The 21,671-nt window shown below is 38.6% G+C and overlaps 1 protein-coding gene across 2 annotated transcripts in view; it reads left to right on the top strand.

The window, feature by feature from the left end:
• LOC114650458 (coiled-coil domain-containing protein 81-like) overlaps window positions 1-19,762 on the top strand; it is a 36,724-nt gene extending 16,962 nt beyond the window's left edge. For both annotated transcript variants that reach the window (XM_028800105.2, XM_051926278.1), the window contains 5 exons: window positions 9,743-9,912; window positions 11,681-11,759; window positions 13,510-13,736; window positions 17,840-17,965; window positions 18,356-19,762. In XM_028800105.2, coding sequence (XP_028655938.1) covers window positions 9,743-9,912; window positions 11,681-11,759; window positions 13,510-13,736; window positions 17,840-17,965; window positions 18,356-18,494 — 741 coding nt within the window. In that variant the 3' untranslated portion in view covers window positions 18,495-19,762. The remainder of the gene's footprint in view (window positions 1-9,742; window positions 9,913-11,680; window positions 11,760-13,509; window positions 13,737-17,839; window positions 17,966-18,355) is intronic.
• The last annotated feature ends 1,909 nt before the right edge of the window (window positions 19,763-21,671 follow it).

The raw sequence follows: 21,671 nt of genomic DNA, 5'->3' as shown, positions 1-21,671 counted from the left end.
TTTTTTAATGCATGATGAGTCACTCTTGCTGAGGACATGGTAATGAAAGAACTGACCACAATGTTTTTGAGTGAGTAAATTCATTGACACTGATGCCAATCAGTCTGTAAATACATGGGGAGAACATGCAGACTATATGAAGAACCTGGAGCTGTGAGGCAAGAATGACAGCTCTGTGCTTGCTTTCTAGAACATCTGTGCTAAACTTACTAAACTTCAGCCTGATTTGGCTAAATTGAATTGCCACACCCTATAAGCACTGGGGTGTCTGCTATACAGCAGAAGTTATACTCAGGTTGGGCAGTGAGCTGATGGAGGAAAACAATGATCTAGGTCATAAACCGGTTTTTAAAGTAAGGAATAGAGGTCTTGCCATTGGCTTTTTTGGTGCGCATAAGCCCATCCTTTTGGTTGACTATTGGTGCAAATTTCTGTGTATCAGTGTTACTCATATGGTCCTTTGTTTGAACTTGGGAGTCCAGCTGGGTACCTCCGAGAGATATCCCTGTGATGTTACATACTCTGGTATTAATCATCTTATCAGATTAGATGCAAAGGCTGCATTCCAGAGAGAGGCCCACTGAAAAAATAGCTGATATTAAGTGTCTAGCAGTGGCTTGCTTAGACAGGACTTGTATCCAGGCTGGCTAAATGGATAACGCCAGTCTGTCTTACAATCTTTAAAATATAAGAAGTTGTGCCTACTTACCTTTAAAGAGTGCTCATAGTTGTCAAACGTTTCAAAAATTGCTCAATAACCTGAATTATTTCTGCCCAGATCCCCACAGGCTATTTTTGAATAGACCATGTGACACAACCACGTGACATGACCATGTGAGCTTGCACAGAACTGGTAATCAGAATCAGATTGGTCAATTTTGCTTAAAAAAAATCAGCAATTGGAACCAGCAAGGAAAAACCCAGTTGGTGCAACTCCAATACACATTAATGGCCAGAAAAATATATGGGACCTTTGGATGGATATTTATTTTGACAATGTAAAATCTTCCAGTGAGAGTGAGACTGTGGGATGGATGTACATTAACAGCTTATTATTTATATCATAATACCAAAATTAATTAAAAACGGATCTTTAAATTTCCTTGTAACAGCTACTCAAAAAATATTTAAATTGTTCTGAGACAATGAGTGATTAGTAGGTGAACACTTCAGGTTGAGTCTGGCTTGCAAGAGAGTTCACAGGGAGTAAAATGGTATGCTCAAATAGATTTTAATCCCTGTGATCCTATGAAATTTGATGAACAAATTTAGTATGAATGACAGTGAGGATAAAGGGTCTGAGATACAGAGAGCTATATCATCAGCATCCCTTACATTCCTCTTTATACAGAATTTAATACAAAAATAAATAGCTAGAAGTTTAAAAACGATCACAAACAGTATTGGAGATGTTACCTTAAATATTTAAAGATTATTTAGTCCATTCTCTCGTGTCCTGTGATTTTGATGTGTCAACCCCCGCCCAAGTTAAGTTTTGGACTCACCAAGTTCAGTGCTTTAGTATTTGGCTTTGGATTTGTTTTAACCTCACTAACATGACTCACCAGCCTTGGTGCAATCTGATTTCTCTAGTGCTTTGACAATAAATGTTGAAAATGCAATAAATAGATAGTATAACCTTTTAGTGTTCTTTTTCTTTAAGATGTTGTAGTACCCAAGTAGAATTAGATTTTGTGATTGGTTTTTACTAAGTTGAAAGTTAACCAATTTTGTTCTACTTTGTAGTTAGCTTGCTCCAGTTAGTTTAGTAGTGTTTCAGTAGCAGAGCACAGTTTTGTTCTTTCTGTTCTTTAAATGTGGAAGATACCGTGTTTTAATAAAGTGAGTGTACTTTAAGTTGTATTTTCTTAAAATTTTGTATATAATGGATTAAACTTGTATATCCGAATTAATATTGTTTAAGTGTTTATAGATCATGGAAGAGTAAAAGTACTGTAACGGTGCTGCCAAATTGCATCAGCCTGCAGATGAGTCACTCACAGTATGAGATGGCATTCCATCATGCAGATTAGTAGCGTAAAAGAAAGCGTCAAGGGAAGCAAAAAAAAAAAAAAAACAGCAAGCCTGCCAAAGTCTCATAAGAATTCCAACTTGTGCGACAAAAGCGAGTGAACCTTTTAAGGATATCAACCAATTTAAAAAAGCAAGAGTCCAGTAGTACTCAATGCTGGCACTATGCTACAGCACTTCCAAACAGGTGCCATTTTGGAAGTTAAACTGATGTTGTTTAGTACTAGAATTATTTTCAGCATGTTTAACATTAAGTTAATATATACAGTATATATATATGTATATAAATAGTATATAATATGTGTGTGTGTGTATATATATGTATACATATATATATGTAGTACTGTATATTATTTATATATATATATATATATATATATATATATATATATATATATATATATATATATATATATATATTGATTGATTTATATCTGTAAGAGAATTGTATATTTCATCATTATTATACTTTAGTAGCCTTGTTTGTGGCATACATAAATAGGCGCAATTGCTTTTTATGTGTGCATTTTTATGTTATTTTGTGATCTCCAGTTGCACAGTGTTGTGTTCTTTTTCCAAATGCATGCGTTGTATGTGTTTGATTGACACAACTGCTCCAAACTGAGACTAGATAGATAGATAGATAGATAGATAGATAGATAGATAGATAGATAGATAGATAGATAGATAGATAGATAGATAGATAGATAGATAGATAGATAGATAGATAGATAGATAGATAGATAGATAGATACTTTATTAATCCCAGGGGGAAATTCACATACTCCAGCAGCAGCATACTGATACAAAAACAATATTAAATTAAAGATTGATAATAATGCAGGTAAAAAACAGACAATATCTTTGTATAATGTTAATGTTTACCCCCCCCGGGTGGTATTGAAGAGTCGCATAGTTTGGGGGATGAACGATCTTCTCAGTCTGTCAGTGGAGCAGGACAGTGACAGCAGTCTGTCGCTGAAGCTGCTCCTCTGTCTGGAGATGACACTGTTTAGTGGATGCAGAGGATTCTCCATGATTGACAGGAGCCTGCTCAGCACCCATCGCTCTGCCACAGATGTCAAACTGTCCAGCTCCATGCCTACAATAGAGCCTGCCTTCCTCACCAGTTTGTCCAGGTGTGAGGCATCTTTCTTCTTAATGCTGCCTCCCCAGCACACCACCGTGTAGAAGAGGGCGCTCGTCACAACCGTCTGATAGAACATCTGCAGCATCTTATTGCAAATGTTGAATGACGCCAGCCTTCTAAGGAAGTATAACATTGAATTGTGCTGAAGTTCTGCTTGCTGTCATCTCTGTTGACAATGCACTTTATGCATATTTGTTGTAAATCAAAACTACAGTGGACTTTTTTTGTACTGTTATCACACAGAGCTCCCCGCTGCCATGAAAATCTAGTGATCCCTGCTAAATTTGTACTGGCACCAACCCTGAGTAGCTTATACCCACCAATATTCAGGGCTGAGTTTTGAAGTACTAGAGTGTAGATTTAGACAAGTTTAACTTATAGCCAGACAGGATTGAGAACACAGGAATGATCAGGCGAGGAATTGTCAATAACCAATGAGTGATTTGGTTTCAGTTGCGAAGAACTATGGCAAGAGACTCTAATAAAGAGAAACAGTGAAAGGTGACAGCTCTGCCTAGATCCTTGAAATACTTGGGGGAAAAAAAGAAGGGGAGGGGCTAAATGGTCTAAACCAGTGGTCCCCAACCTTTTTGACAGCAGGGACCACTTTATTAGGTGCAAATTTTTCCACAGACAGGGTGGGGGGGTTTGTGCAGTTTTATACACAATTTACATAACATTTCTATTATTATTAAGTTATTAAGCAGTTTGCATACGTTTGCAACCTGAAATTTTTCTTCTTTTTTTGTATATAACAAAGACATATGCTTTACATTTGCCAATCCAACAGATTGCACATCACAAACATTAACACTGCTATCTTTTTTTCGTGTCTGCCATTTCTATAGGAGGGTGACAATGAGTTAAATTCCAATGGATGTTTTTCAAATGTTGACAAGCAATAAGCAAAAGGTATCACTGAAAACCACAGAAAACAAAAACAGCAAAAAAAAAAAAATAGTACGAGGAAAGTTCGAAGAAAGAATTTTTTTTACATTGTTTCTGTTTGGGGATCGTTGTACAAACATGCACATCTGAGCTGCGACCACAGATCTAACTGCTCTGTGGATGATTCATTCAAGCATTTCAAGGTCACTTCGTTGTAATGAAAGCATCTGCTGAATGTACTTCGTAGTAACGCGATTTCTATAGACTCATGTCATATGGGAAACTGTCGGGACCATAAAAATACTTTGTTGTAATAGTCTCTCACCTCGGTCTCTCTCCTCTCTCTGCGCCGCTGCAAAGCCCCGCCCGCCAAGCGTTCTGAAAAGTCTGAGTGAGTCTCCGTTGCCGGCAGTTCTCTCGCAGCCCGGCTGTCAGACGGCTGCGGCCCGGTAGTGGGCCGCGGACCGGGGGTTGGGGACCCCTGGTCTAAACCATGTTACTAGAGAGAGAAATGAAGCCCATACTAGCCAGGACCTTCCCCAAAAATGGTCAGTTCACCCTGTCAAATGGTTTTTCTGCATCTTTGGAGAATATAACAACAGGAAGACAGAGCGCTAGGGTAATATACTACATTCAAAAAAGCCAGTTTGGTCTGAATAAATCAGTTTAGAAATCACTGACTACAGCCAATAAACAAGCACTTTCGAAAGCATCTTGACATCAGAATTCATCAGCAGTAAGGGGCAATAAATGGAGCAGTTCCTGCTTGAGTAATACAGTAATCAAAGCTAAATACAGTGAACATCAGCGATAGCAGAGGAAGAGGATTGTGGGAATAGATGAGCGTACAACTGAAAGAATCATTTATGAGTTTTGTTTAGACTAGAACTAAAGGATCCTTCCTTGGTTCTAATGGCCAAAATCATAGTGAATGAATACATTCTCAGATGCCTGAGGGCCACAAATGCACCAGGTATTATATGGAATTATACTAGCATGCCCAGGTTCAGTGAATCATGAATTCAGCATTTAATTCAGCCTTAGTACAAATAAAGAGTTATTCAAGCCCAGACCCACGACACAGGGACACAAGCTCTCTGAGGTACGAGGCAATATTCAAGATTAAAAACCAAGCAGCTTGCAAAAGCAGTACTAGCGTCACAGAGAAAATTCCATGCAGTAGGCAGGGTCTTGATTTGAACCAGCTTTAATTGAAATATCTCCTCCAAGTTTGGGAGCCAAGTAAAGTAAGTTTAGGATTCTCAAGCTAAGACATACTGAATTTCCATAGTGACACCAAAGAAACCAGAGAAACATCTGAAGTATGTGATCAGAGAATAAGGAGACTAACTAAGAACTAATGAGCCAAAAACAAAATGTAATTTATTTGGGACTGTGAATCAATGTGGAAAAAAAAGGAATATTCTCTGACAGAGTGGTTAATTAAACAATTTCAGTCAACTAGAATAAGATTACCAATTAATTTACAAAGGGAAAGAGTATAGGGGAAACTTTCATCTTAGAAGTGAAGGGACTAATCGAGGATTGGGTCAAGAATGGCATTTGCATCTGCAGTAACGCTAAAGTCTTTTTGTTACTCAGGTCTTGGAAGATTGAGCCATAGACAGGAAAGGGGGCATACACAGTAGTGAATCCTATCTTTCTATTATGAAACTCAGATGGGAGATAGAAGAACTGACCCCCAAAATCACATCCAGAGCCAATAAGCTTAAGCTTAAAAGTACATCGGACAAGTATAGCAACACCATACAACCAAAAACAAGCAGATAATATTACGACAATCATATAGCACTTAGAGGCAACCTTCATAGGAACACACTTTGGTAAATGCATCTGAAAAAACAGGTTCAACGTACTACCTGTGTAAAACATTAGCAGCACTAGGTCTTTCTTAGTGGTTATCAAGGCTTAACTTTCTACTAGACTATTTTTAAATTGTCCATGTTCTAAAATTAAAAGGACAATAGCAACACAACAGAAAAATAAAAGTAAAATGAAGAGCCGATAAAGCCAAGCACATCCCTGTGGCAGCGTGTACTCACATCTCAGGGTAACCAAAACAGAGATTATAGGGATTTTATCTCCTGGCTGGCCTGGGAACGCCTCAGGGTCCTCCCAGAGGAGCTGGAGGAGGTGGCCGGGGAGAGGGAGGTCTGGGCTTCCCTGCTTAGGCTGCTGCCACCATGACCCGATCTTGGATAAGCGGTGGATAATGGATGGATGGACCAAAACAGAGACACCATAAACTTTTAACACCCACGCTCTGAATATACACTGCTACAGCCATTCATTTTTTTCATTTTCATTTGTTTCTTTCATATTAAGAAAATAACTGCATATAATCAAGTCAAATTTAGAGAACAAATGTCTTCAGACAAAACCTAATGAAACAGAATTAAACCCTCACCCAAGAGAAAGAGAGGAGAGCCAAGAGCATGGGCAAAATGAGTTAACAAAAAAAAATATCCTTTTCCCTGCTATGAATGCTATTTCTAAAATTTTATTAAGTAAATCTTGCCATATTTTTAAAAAGTTTTGAAGAGATCCTCTAGGCAAGAATTTGATTTTTTTACATTTCAAAAAGTATAGAACATCAGTCACTCACTGACTTATGGGCTAGGATTCTTCTAGTAAGATAAATCTATGTGCTATTAGTGTGGTATAAGCAACTTACAATCAGTTTGTCCTTCTCCACTTTAAGACCACCTGGGAGTACAAAAGACACAGCTGTTAATGGGTTAGGAGTCATTGTGACACAAAGACTGTTTGATAAGAATTCAAAAATGTTTGTCCAATATAAAACATTGGATAATTTTATATTGACGAAAATTTGAATATATTGGGGCACAAAGCAGGGCATATAATGAAATACTCCATTGCAGACCAGGCTGGTGTAAATTAATCAATTTGTGTCAATATCCTGGTCTTTATAGCTTATATATTTGTCTCTCAGTAATAGAATTTAGAGGCAGTGCCACGCCACCTTCTGCAGCTACAACCATTCGAAGAATCTGGTAATGGAATAATAAACCAACATGGTAAAATCCATAGCACATCCACCTTCACATCAGACTTCACTGGATTGAAACCTGTGGCCTGCATAAGGAATTTGGGAGTTGGTGTCCAAGGCCTATAAGCAGACAGGCATGCAAGGTTGGCACATGAGGCAATAGAATTAACTTGCACATGGCACCCGTGACTAAGCAACAAGCAACTCACTCCAGGCAGAGAAAAAGAAAAGAGAAGAAAAAAAAACAACAAGCCACAATACTACAACAATGCAGTACAGGACTTTAATATGGAAGTCACTTAAATGACAGAGGGTATTTTTATTAAAAGGAATAGAGATGATGGTAACAAAAGTCAGAACATTTTAAAACTTATTGTAATTTTATAAGACTCATGTTGTAAGACTTAAAAACTTTGTTTCTTTTTCCTTAACCAGCTGCTAAACAATAATGAGATTCACAGGGAGCCAACAGAAGATCAGCTAACTGAACCTTATTTGGACTTTTGGGTTCATCATTATCTGTCCTGATAAAATATCTGAAAAGACAATAGTTCATTGTTTAAGAAATACCTGTTCTGGTCAACAAAAAAATTGATGGTGCTCTTAGAAAATAAAGATGTTTGGAATGACTAGTGTGGCAAAATGAGGGCGCTGACAAGCCATTGAGTTTAATAATGTGGGCCTCCAATTAAGAAACTGAAAAATGTGGTACATGTAGTGCTGAGTTTTAGTCCCTAGAGTCTGCTGGAAAAAGAAGAGAAATTCTGATTTTGATAAAGCAAGACAATTAAAATGAATGTACAACATGTTTGTTCTATTAGCAGTAGTAACTGGTTACTATTTCAGGAAGTGGCTGGACCGAAAGCCTGCAGCAACTGCGGCCCTCCAGGATTTGAGCTTGACACCTCTGCTTTACTGTAATCCATTTGAATAAATTAAACATAATTATTTCTTCGTACAAAATAAATTTCCTATTAATATTCAGAGCTAAACATAAATAATTAAGTAAATAAAGCTGGTTTCAAACAAATACAAAGTTTAATAAATGCCAAGTAAATCTTCTGGAATCGACGAATTAGGAACAACAAGTAAATGGTGTAATGCAGTTAAAAACGGTGCTTGTAATACTGAGCAATATTTCATTTGCTACGTGTCAATTTCATGGCTGTCTTGAATAATCCATTTTTTGTGACACGTTTTATTTTTCAGCTAATAATGACTTCAAAGCATCCGCTCACATGCTGCTTAAATCAGACTGCATCTCAACCTGAAAAAAATATCAAGCCCTAAAATTTCTTGTTACACTCGGGCTGCTGCAGTGAGAAAAATGTTCAGCCAAGCTAAAATGCACCTGGCTAAAAGGCCCTAGGGAGGACACTGTGCATATTCTTAAAGAAGGTTTCAGGGTGTGTAGCTCTCATGCAAGGTAGGAGCAAAAGACAAAAAACAGTTTATGAAGATGTAAGTTTACAGCTGCTATCGCAGGCTTCTCTGGGCAAGTGACATTACAACAATAATGGGCAAAACACTCAAAACCAAGAACAAACTTACTGCTTTCCCAAACTAGTCTCTTCCCAGAAAATCAGTCCACGTATTGATTATTGGACTTAAACTGAGTAAAATCCATCCATCCATTATCCAACCCGCTATATCCTAACTACAAGGTCACGGGGGTCTGCTGGACCAACACAGGGCGCAAAGCAGGAAACAAACCCTGGGCAGAATGCCAGCCCACTGCAGGGCACGCACACACACACACACCAAGCACACACTTGGGACAATTTAGAATCGCCAATGCACCTAACCTGCATGTCTTTGGACTGTGGGAGGAAACCAGAGCGCCCGGAGGAAACCCACGCAGACACGGGGAGAACATGCAAACTCCACGCAGGGAGGACCCGGGAAGCAAACCCAAGTCTCCTTACTGTGAGGCAGCAGCGCTACCCACTGTGCCACCGTGCTGCCCTTAAACTGAGTAACATGAAAACTAATATTGATATCATTATTGTTTTTATTAGGAATTAGTTTTATGTCAGTGATTTTTATTGTACTCTATCTTTTGTCTTCCCCAAGTTTTTACAAGGTATTTTGATTAACGCATCATTTTGTTTTTTTTTTAAAGTTTCAGTTAATGATTTTTGTTAATGTTAAAATCCCTGTTTGTAACTAACCGTGGGACGGGGAGAGCAGTTCTGCTTACCATGCTAAGCCTTCTGTCACACCAGGATGTTTCCTTTGCAGATGCTCAAGCATACAAATAATACTGCTATGAAATCAGTCATCCTTCCATATTCTGAATGTTACAGTTTCGTCTTTGGTTTTAAGAATATGTACCCACACTTTGCTTCATTTTGAAATTACTGCTAGAATTTTATTTTTCCATTAAGCTGATCTACCATAATGATATTGTCTCTGGCAAGAGAATTTGCATTGTGTAACCTTCTGGGACAAGCGTCCTCTGTTTCAGTCTTGCTACACTTCACCCTTCCCTTGAGTGATCCCAAGGACAGCAAGTGTAGTGCAGTTGAAAAGGTGCAAGCCCACTGCCCACTTCTTTTTTAGGAAGAATTACATAGAGACTTAACTATAGCAACAATGTATGTGTTTTCATGTGAATATGATATTCCTTAATTTTCCCACAGAATTCCTATATTTTGTTGAAGAGGCCTTTGACCCCGTCACGCTTTCCCAAACAACAGCAATATCACCAGAGCCTTGCTCAGCAGGTGGAAATGCGTAAGGAAAAAGAGTCTAAAAGAAAACAAGATGATGATTTTCTTGACCGACTTGAACAAGTGCAACTAGCTGAAGAGTAAGATTTGTTATTTATTGATACTTAGTTTATTTTTGTCTGTGGTATGGGACATGTAATAATTTAAAATCTTCACTTCACTTTTTATTGAACAGAATTCTTTTCATTACTGAATCAAAATATGAAACATATAAATCAGTAATTTGTGATTTTTATCTTTTTTTTTTTCCTGATTCTCATTTTATCATATCATTCAGTGCAGTTTTTCCCTCTCCTTCCCCTCTTGTGGAGGTCTCCTAAAGAAAGGAATGTTTGTTTAGACTTTGCCTACCACATACTGTGGCATTAATCACCAATGTCATTTAATGTATCTGCTGTCTTTCATAGAGATACCTATTTAGAGTTACTTATCCTGACCCCTTTAGCCACAGAAAAGGGGATGAAGCCCCTCCTTAACCCTCTGTTTAGCTTCGTCATAAAGGCATTAGTGTGTCTGTGCTTTGCTCAAAAAATGGGGAAGAAAACAATTGGAAAAAATCCAGCATTTTTCAGTGTAGTACAGATCCTTATAGGAGCAGTTCCTTATAAACAAGCACTATATTTTTATTTGACAGGATAGCAATTTTGTATGCTAAAAACAAATTAGATTTATTTGCAAAACACTCTGTACCTATAAAGCAAATACAGAAGCCTTTATGTCACTACTCTTGTGTATCTCTTCTACAGCAGGATGCTGTTGTGCGCTGTTAGCCGAGAAATGATATTGCTTATTACTGAATAAGTGTGAACAGTGTGTTCCTTCCAATCCTGTCTCCTCTCCACGCTTTTCATTTAATGTTGATAGGTTGATGACAGCCGCCAACACTAAACTACCATTTTTATGGTCACTTTATGCGCACAAGGCTACTTAGTGTGAAAACAGCATACAGGATAGGGATTATCAACTACTTAGCACATTTAGAAATGTTCATAAGCATGTGGCCATTGTAACTGTACTTTATGGCTGTTTTGAATGAAAGGCTGATACTAGATAGATAGATAGATAGATAGATAGATAGATAGATAGATAGATAGATAGATAGATAGATAGATAGATAGATAGATAGATAGATAGATCTTTATTGTCATTGTCACTTTTACAAAGGAACAACGAAATTGAAGGTGCAGTCGACTCAGTGTGAGGAATAAGAGTTAAAAAGACAAGAAGAGAGAAAATAATAACAAACCGAATAGTAATAAAAGTACTTTACAAAATATACAAATTGCACTTATTGACTTAAGTCTATATTGCACATAGGGAGAATGATATGGAGCGGTTTTATTCTGAGTTCAGGGCCATGATTGCTTTCAGATAAAAGCTGTTTTTAAGGCGGTTTGTCCTGGTTTTCATTGCTCTGTATCTCTTGCCCGATGGCAAAAGCTGGAAGAGGCAATGACTGGGATGTGATGAATCCTGTGAAATGTGTATTGCTTTTTTGCAGCATCGGGAGGTGTAGATTTGTTGTGAAAGGAAAATTCTACATTGAATTGACAGACTCACCGAAACTATTTTGAGTTGATAATTTTAGTTGGACTTTAAAACCAATGAAAGTAATACACCAGCACTGAAAAATAATATTCCTAGTGTTAGCAGGTGTTACCAACAGGTTACAAAGCTCATCGGGCCCTGAAAGGACCCCATTCTATAAGATGGCCAGGTGTCCTGACCTAGTCCTTGCCTTATGCTCAGTTTTATTGAGATATACTTGGGCCCATTGATGAGTAAGGTAAAAAATGTATGTATAAGTTGAATATTGTGTTAAAATAGTTGGCTTTCTGCTTCTTTCAGTCTTGCTGCTGAAAAGGAAAAACGTTTGACTAAAAAAGCTGAAAGCATTTCTGCATATCAAAAGCAACTTGATGCACAGGTAAATAAAAAAAAAAAGAAAGTTACTGTAATGTGTTTGTAATACTTTCATCTTATGATAATTAATAAAGTTTGTCATTACTACCAAATAATGAGTGTGGAATACACAGTATATAACTCTTACTAAAATATAAAAACATAGAAAATATTCCCAGGAATATACCTAAATTCTCTTTTTTTTTTGGAAAAATTTAATTTATTTTTGTATTGTAGTGTTGTTCATTTTCGCCAAAATGGAATAATTTGTTAAGATGGAATTAACAGGACAAAATAGGAAGTTGTTATTTACACAATGTTCCAAACATTATGCAACAAAGAACAGTCAAATTCATTACATTTATTTCTGCTTTTTGGTGTTATTCAAAGGCTGTATGCATCTGCATTAGGAAATGACAGCACACTTTGTGTCTCAATTTTTTCAGTGTGGAAGTATCTTAATGTGAATTTCCCCTTGGGATTAATAACGTATCTATCTATCTATCTATCTATCTATCTATCTATCTATCTATCTATCTATCTATCTATCTATCTATCTATCTATCTATCTATCATTTTACTATTTTTTGCTTTTTGAATTCTTCCTCAAAAAGCTTCTCTTTGTACTTCTGTCTTTGTATCTTTTACACAGCAGATTACTTTACCCCATCCACATTTACTGTCCTTGTTGGATTAAAGAATTGCTTGCTACATCAAACACCATATGAAAAATGGTGTTACAGCTATATAAATGTAATGAATTATTATTATTATTATCTTCATGTGCTCATATCTAAATTAGACTGATGGTAATTCCCTAATTGCAGACCCATGATTGATCCAAACATTTGAATTACATTTCATCTTGACAGTTGTGCTTTTTCCATTCTTGGTGACAACAAACTCACAAAACCAGGCATGAATGATGAATTGGTCTGACAGAAATAATAAAGAATAAATTTGTGGGGTTAAAAAGCACAGCTATCAGGTTTGAAGGGAAAGAGAGAGGGAAGGGAGATCCTATGAGAGGAAGACATTGGTGCTAGACATGTACATGTACGGTATCAGCAGTGAAAATGGCAGTGATGACTACGCATTAGCAAAAGTGACAAAAACAGGAAAGAAAAGGCGCGGCTAGTGTGGTGATTCCTAATGCTGAGAGATATACTTCACATAGAGCATTTAAACAAAACAAAGGTAACGTATAGTGCTCTTTAAAGTCCATATTTTTAAACTCTGCATTAGTTACCCCTGAAAATTCTATATAAATATCATTCAGAAATGCACAGTGTTCAGGTGGCATCTGTAGCTGGGGATTTTGGATGTTCTCTACACGTTTGTGTGGGTTTTGACTCACCAAATTACTTTTATTCCAAAATGCAAGTTACATTAATTGTGGATTCTAAATAGGCCTTATTTTAGATGTATTGCTCGCAATGCCGTGGTGGACTATTCACAGTTTATTCCTGCCTTTATCCAGCATGATGATTATTCAGTTTGAAATACAGTCAATGATTTAAACCCGCTGGTCTAGAAACAAAATATAGTAATTTGCTCAATATGTCTTTGGACATGCTATAATTTTCTTTCATGTATACAGTATACATTTTTTAAGCATTCTTATTATGATGACCCTCGCGTTTCTTTTTCTGTTAAGTTTAACTAATGACATTACAGTATTAGTATCTGATTTAATAAATTATCATATACAAAATCATGTCTGACACTTGATTATACGCCCTTGCAATGACTAAAAAAGTAATTCTACCCTACAGCTAAAGTCAAAGCCACCTGGTGTGCCTAAGTTTGAGCCAGATTCTGATGGCCCTATCTTTGGCATTAATGACCTAACCAATGAGAAATTGCTACAGAAGAGACAGCGTGCTCACCAAATCTATAGACAACAACTGGAGGAATCTGCCAAGAAGAAGAGAGATGCTCTTTTCAATCACATTATGGAGCAGAAGAAGGAGCAGGACTTGCTTGAGAAATCTAGGAGAGAGTAAGTACAATTCTAGCATTTCAACTTTTAAGCATGCTTTACTTTTTGCATGATGTTGATTATTTATTCCTCATGTGCATTCACCGATGTCTTATTTAAAAGCATTGTTTTACATTTTTTTGTGATGGCGGCCCCATTTTTCAGTAATATGCATTATAGCTCAGTAGACCTTCTAAAATCTAAACCATTACATGGGCAGCAGAAGCACGCCCTTTCCTTTCTTGCATTGTAACTCTTTATACATATACTCAGCGACCTCTTTATTAGTTACTCCATTCCTAGTACTAGCTGGGAGGCTAAGACACAATGTTACCTTCAGAAGAACCTCAGTTCTCTGAGGCATGGAATCAACATGGTTCTGAAAATATTTCTTAGAAATTTTTGTCCATCACCAAGTTCCTGACGATTATTGGACCCCACATTCATTCTGTGAACCCGATTCCTCCTCATTTCAAGGATGCTCTGTTGGACTGTGAACTGTGCAGACAATTGGAGTGAGCTGAAGTCACTATAATGTTTGTGTAACCAGAATCAATATGTGCATTGTGACATGGCACATTATCTTACCATAAGAACAAGGATAGGCTGTAGCCATGAAGGACCGCACATGTTCACCAGCAATGCTTAGTTACTCTGCAGCATTCAACTGGTATATACGTAGAAGCCTAATGCGTGCCATGAAAACTTTCTAATACCATTGTTATATCATCGGCCTGACACAAGGCAGAATGGATCCATGAATTCATGCTGTGCAAACCAAATTCTTACCCAACCAGAAGTCTGGTCTTGCTGATTATGTGTCCACTGAACTTTCACTTTCCCATTCTTAGCTGACAAGAGTGTAACGTAGAGTAGTCTTCTTGTATTGCAGCCTGTCTGTTGCAGGCCTAACATGTGAGGGCTTCCTGCACATCAATGTAAATTCCTGATATTTGAGTATTTCTCGGCTTTTTCTTAGCTTGAATGAGTCTGGCCATTGCAGATTGATCTCATTAATAAGGTAACTGTCTGTAGGACTGTAGCTAATAGGATCCTTTTTGTTTATTGCATCATTCTCTGCAGCTCAAGAGTGTAGTGCTTGAAAATCAGAAGAATATAACTTTTGCTGAAATGCTGGAACCACAGTGTCTCTCAGCAGCAGTCATACCACAGTCAAATTCTGATCACGTGCCTTGCCCATTCTAATGTTTGATAGATCAACAAGTAAATCTTTTGACCTTGTGTGCATACTTCTAGATATTGTGTTGCATTTGTTTGGAGGGGCAAGTTATTTGCGCTAATGAACAGATTTTTTGGGAGTTTTTCCTTGTCTTCTTAGAGAGTCAAGGCTGGGGGCTGTCAAGAGGCAGGGCCTGTTAAAGCCCATTGCGGCACTTCCTGTGTGATTTTGGGCTATACAAAAAAAAACTGTATTGTATTGTATTGTATTTACCTAATAAAGTGGCCACTCAGTCTGTTTCCTGCAGATTATCATGACACCATGATTTTGTGTGAAGGAGTTAAGAGAGGACTTCCTTATGCAAAACTTGAATACGTGAAATCGGGTCTTCTGAAGAAAGATTACAATAAATGTTTAACAAAGAAATAATTTTGATAAGACATATGTTAGATAAACATCAATAAATGGTTCATCAGTGCAGTTTGAAAAGGAAGCACATATATTAGGTACGTCTTTGTTTTGATTTCTTTGGAATGGCAGCATGAGATATGCAAGTCCACTCCAGGGAAGGAGACATCGGGTGGTGTTACATGTTCAGCTTTTTACCAAACACTTCATACACAGACACACTGTTGCAGTGGTTGCACACCAATGCTAAGTTGTAGGATGCTCTATTCCACTGTTTTTACCTCTCTATTTGCTTGGAGATACCTCTATAAATAAGCATTTATCAGAAAATTATGGATTAACTATTACTGCTCTCACTATTGACAAGAAAATCCATCCATCCATCCATTATGCAACCCGCTATATCCTAACTACAGGGTCACGGGGGTCTCCTGGAGCCAATTCTAGCCAACACAGGGCACAAGGCAGGAAACAAACCCCAGGCAGGGCGCCAACCCACCGCAGGGAGCATACACACACACACACCAAGCACACCCTAGGGACAATTTAGGATCGCCGATGCACCTAACCTGCATGTATTTGGACTGTGGGAGGAAACCGAAGCACCCGGAGGAAATCCACACAGACACGGGGAGAACATGCAAACTCCATGCAGGGAGGACCTGGGAAGCGAACCCGGGTCTCCTAACTGCGAGGCAGCAGCGCTACCACTGCGCCACCGTGCCGCCCGAAAAAAAAAATCATTCCCTGAAATTGGAAATGCAAAAGCACACTAAGAAATTCATGAAAAGAAAAACATTGTAATCTAGATATCACTGCCTTTCATCAAAATGATTTGGCACGTCAAAGAAAGTACATTTCCTTTTATCAATGATTTAAACTTGTATTTGATTTTCCTGAAAGTCAAATTCATCTCTTGTTCATTATATACTAAAAATAAAATAAAAAAGATAAGGGGAAGATATAGAGAAGGAAAGCACCAAGTGACACAAGAAAGTAGAAATGGGAAAAGAAAAGGAAGGGAGACATGAAAAGGGAAAAGACTAAACCTTTTAAATGATGAGTTCAAGTTTGTTCTCATCTGCACACAGTACCGGTAAGTTCTTACCTACATGACTCGTACTGTTATGGAAGATAGATGGCGCTACAGACAGACGCTAGAGACACAAGTCCAAAAAGCACACGTGAATTTATTTATATACAGTGTCCCCAACAGCCCAATCACACACTTTCTTTCTTTCCTTTCCTTTCTTATTTTCTCTTTATCCCTCAGTCCTTTTCTTTTCTCCTCCACTCCTCCTCAACAATCTTCGTCCTCCTCCTCCTGACTCTGGCTCCCACAGTGGTGACTGTTGCCCCCAGAAGTGCTCCATGTGCTCGTTGACCTTCTTCCTGCAGCACTTCCGGGTGTGGTGGAAAACCTGTCCAAGAGGGATCAGCAGTTGTTGCAGCACCCCCTGGCAGCACCTCCAGATCCCAACAGGGCTGTAGATAACTCCAACTCCCATGAAGCCCTGCAGGAGTCTGACCCAGGGAGGTTGACATCTAGTGTTCCACGGGAGGTAACGTTCTGACCACACTTGCTCCCCCAGTCTTCCCAGCATCCGCCACACTATACAATGTAAAAAACAAATAACACGTCCAACACCAACAGGCACAGCCAAAAGCTTCATTTTTTGATGCTTATTCTAGTTTCCTTTTTTCCACACAAATTTGAACATTTTTAATAATTGCCTATATAAAATTGTAAATGTGTGATTAATGTTAACATTTTTGTCTCTTTATGAAATAAAATTTTCTGTTAGCATTTTGCAGGTATGATGGGACTATGAATTGAACTAGTTTTGAGCAGAGAAGGCTGTGTGGGTAACTAATTGCGATCATTAAAACTCCCACAGGCATTCGTAAAGTTGATCCAGCACAAGTCATAGTTAGTGAATCATTTGAGATGAAAGCCGGGCAGCACTTCTTCAAATAAGGGGTTGTAGGAATATGAAGTAAATTACCGGGTCATGTGGTTGAGACAGACTTGATGGACTGAATGGCCAACTCTCATTTTTCAAAGACACTACTGTAGAATGTTTGTCCTTGTACTAAACAGCAAAAAAAGATGTCTTCCAGAGACAGAGGGGTGGCATTAAAGGAAAAAATAGGGGTAATGTGCACAGTCACTGCAAAAAAAATGAAAAAAATAATTACTGTTTCTTAAAAGGTCAAAACACAAATAAACTTTTACTCATAAAGAATTGTGAAGAGGAATTCTAATAAAGGAAGAAAGTGACTACTGAGTAATTTGGTTGGAAAGGCGGATAGCAACTGCTGTGATCAAAAATGATCCAACTGTGATTTATAACTTCATAATTCTAAGTGAGCAGTAAAAGACACTGTGCGTGTTCACCATATGCTACTGACTGATACTACTACTAATAATAATTAATAATTGATTTTATTTATAGGCGCCTTTCAAGGCACACAAGGACACCTTACAGAGCACATTAATACTGTTGATTGCTGCCTCTTACTGTTCTTTTACCAGACTGATTACGGACCGTATGTCTCGCTATGAGAAGCTCGGCCATATACGAAAGTCTCTGCAGGATGACTGGGCACGAAGTATTGACAACAAGCAGCAGCGCGAGCAACAAGAGGAGCAGTACACCAAGTAAGACAGAATAAAGTCAAAACGACAAGCACCTCACAAAGGGTTCCAAAGCAAAGCTCTTTCTTTTATAACTCCAAAACTATTTTTTTTATGACAAGAACATATTCAACATTCAAACTTTTCCATTAACCTTTAAGGTCTTCTGCAATATAAAACTCCAGTAATCAAAGTGAGTTTGCTGCCTTTCCAGCTAACTTGAATTAGTCCCTTCCTGATTATTGTACATTTGGATCTCTCGTAATAAATAGAATAATGAAATCTACTTTAATATAAATGATTTGGAATCAAAAGGATGAAAGATTGATTTTATGAATGTATTTTTTTTTTTGTGTGTGTGTGCAAGGTCCTTAAACTTCCCTCCTAGTCACTCCATCTTGTTTTTGTGTGTAGGTCTGGAGGCATGTTGTTACTGGACCAGTGTGAAAAATATAGACGCTGTTTCCAGTGCAAAAGACGCCCAAGTAACTGTGGTGAATCGAACATCTGGAAAGAATCGAGGTACATCCCTGGATCACGACTGATGGTGTAGAAACGAATAATTGAAGCTGCGTTATTTTCTTGTGTGTACTGTTCCTGCTGTGCTCACTGCAGCAGCTGTGCATACAGTCACTCTGAGTGGAAGCCTACGCTGCATTACATGGGGTTTTGGTTGTAGCCCACTTTTTCTGTTTCGATTTCAGGCAAGTTCTTAGGTGCTTGACATTCACTGCCTTGCATAACTCATCATACTGCATAGGAGTAAAACTGCTAGAAAAATATTTTTTTCAGTTTGAGGTTAACAAGTACTAATCACAAAATGGCGGAGTGATTTACCCTTTAAAAGTACATGTTGGTCGGACTTCCGAGTGAGAATGTCTCTGTGCTCTGCACGTGTGCCAATGCTGTTACTACTACTACTACTACTACCAAGCTAATATATTTTGCACTGTTTTATTGTGTCACCCATCATTAAGTCACAAGCATGAGGTGACTAAACAGTCCTGCATTCTGTTAGGCCACAAAGCCTCAACATCTGTAAGACTGGTGAGTACAGGATAGCCTGTGTGGTGGGTGTCAGTTCTATTTTAAACATGATGTGCCATGGGGTCTGCTAGCGCTTGAAAGAGGCAGCACTGCTGGACGTCAAAAAAACAAACAAAAGCGGGAAGCCAAATGCTAGAAAACGGCTGCCCACACACACTGTCAAAATGTCCTTCCTACATGTGAACAGTTCTCACAAAACCTCTCTATACCGACCCGATGCTGTATGCAATGTAATTGTGAAAAAGTTCTAATATGGTTAAACATATAGAAAAACTGTCCTGAAAACCTCCATTATGTATCTGTACTGTAATTTCTTAAAAGCGTCCTAGCAAACAGAGTAAGCAAAACCATAATGTCACCCAAAAAAAACGTCAATGTAAGATGAAGCTTGCAGTGACTGATTATCGGTGCAATCTGAAAACTTGTATAAAGAATTGTTAGAAAATAATGCAGCGCCTGATTTAAATTACCACAGAGTCGGTCATTTCCTCAATCAATGTATTTCACATTGCAGCGGGAATCCTTGATTTGTTGCACTGCAGAGGCTGGGAGTTTTTGCAACATGTTACCTGTGTCCGGATCTTCAGAAGTGAAGTTCAGGGTTGTCAGTTTTAAAATGTTTGCGGGTTGACGTGGTGGGAATAAATCCGTCAGCGGGAGGAATGTTAGAATTTCCTATTGTGTCTTGCTTCATAGTGCCTGTCTACCATTTAGTGTTTAAATATCTATTGATTGTCACCTTTAAAAAAAATAATAAAATTGTCAAAGTCAAAAGTTATGAGTTTTGAACTGTTTTATTATGAGTAAACCGAAGACTGAAGTCCACTGCTCAGTGTACTCCTGCGCACACCCAGGCTCACTCATTACAAACTTCAGGAGGCATCTGAATAAGGAATGGAAAGTAATAATGGTGGGTGGGGATCTCCAGTCCAACTAATCAGGTGGCTGAATGAGTTGGCTACTGACAATTGACAAAACAGAATACATTTACTCCAAGCAAATACGTACATTCTTCTACTTCTGAACCCACTTATTCTGCACAGGGATGGCAGAGAGTCAGAAGTTATCGTAGTAGTAACAGGCCAAATCTGGGATGCCAGTCCACCAGAGGGCACACTCACTCACGATGAATCTGAATTGTATGTGAAAGTTAGTGAAGTGAAGTCCCGTCTTCATGTCTGGAAAGTAAACATCACATGTGATCTTTGTGATCAGGCAAACACATGAAAGTCATCGCAAAGATCAAGAAGCTGCATAAGACTTTTGAAATCCGGGGAAGCATTAGACAAGATAGACAGTTAGGTGTGGATTAAGGCTCGAGATGGTGGTAACGTTAGTGTGTGAGGAGCTATAGACGGTGGTGGTCACTTCCGAAGTGAAGTGGGGCTGCATCAGTCATCCTTTTGGAGTCTGTTGCTTTTTGTGATGGTGACCAAACAAGTGCTTGAAAAGGAAGACACCAAAGTAAGAAGTTAGCTTGGAAGTGAAAGGACTGAATGTATATAATACAGGAAAGTCTGAGGTAATGGTTAAGAGGCAAAGGAGCAGGAGCCGTAGCTGAGGTGGGTGCACAGCTATGTGGCATGTGCAGTACAGCCATTGGGAGAAACTCTATACAATGAGGGACTTGTCAGAAGTGGGTGCATAGAAGATGTCGTGGGGTGAAAGGTAGTCTGCAGGCAGCAAGTGTCTCCTCTGTTTGTAGAAAGTATGTGAGAAGTGTGCAGAACACTATATCTACATTTACACTTAAGTCAATCAATGACACTGCTTTGGAGAAAGTAAGGAAGATCTGCTACTTAGATGACATGTGAAGATGGTAGAACGTGAAGGAGTCGTATACCCTGTGCGAGTGAGACATGACCAGTAGGAAAGGAACATGAAGCAAAGCTGGAAAGACAGAGATGAGGTTGAAAAGATGGAGAAACAAAGTTACATGATTTGAGCTTGTAAAGCCAACAGCGAAGGTACACCAAGGAGGATGGTGGAAGGGGCCCCAGCGGCAGGATCAAGAAGACATGGTTGGAGTTGGAGTCAGATGATACCAAACGAATTGATCTCTTCTGAAATGATATTCAGGACCACTGAGAGTGGAGGAAAATAAATTGGGGGGGGGGGGGGGGCAACTGGGGAAACTCAAAAAATGTGCACTTAACTGATGATAATGATGAGTATATTTGGAATTTGCAACACTGACAGCTACATACACCTTGGGTGGGGGTATGGGGGGCATGCAAACTCTTCACAGAGTGCCAAGTCTGAACCTAAGTGTATAGAGTTGTAATTCGAAAGCTCCCACCACAGTGTATCTCACATCCATCTTGAGACCCTTGCTCAATGTAAAGAATAGTTGTGTGACGGGTTTGGAGGAGGGATACAGGAAACATCCAAACACACCCCAGGCCAGTGTGTGCTCTGACATCCAAAATGACCTTAAGAGTGTTGAGAAAAACCTTAATTTGGCTGAATTGTCTTCTCAAAATCCAGAATTTCAGGGCACCAAAGGGAACTGTAAACTTGTCTCATGAAGACGAGCTTGTGCTTATAAATCTGGTGATGCTCTTAGCTGTAACATCACTTGTGGCTGTTTCCTAAATATTAAAAATAAAAGGCAGTAGCTTAAATGAAATGTGAAGTCATACCGTGGTCAGTTGTACAGTTGCTGTTATGCTGGCCCCCCAGG

The sequence above is a fragment of the Erpetoichthys calabaricus genome, chromosome 4 (genome assembly GCF_900747795.2).
Source record: "Erpetoichthys calabaricus chromosome 4, fErpCal1.3, whole genome shotgun sequence".
Taxonomy (NCBI): Eukaryota; Metazoa; Chordata; class Cladistia; order Polypteriformes; family Polypteridae; genus Erpetoichthys; species Erpetoichthys calabaricus.
Note: the sequence above shows the minus strand (reverse complement) of the source record. Positions and strands in the feature narration are given on the sequence as shown.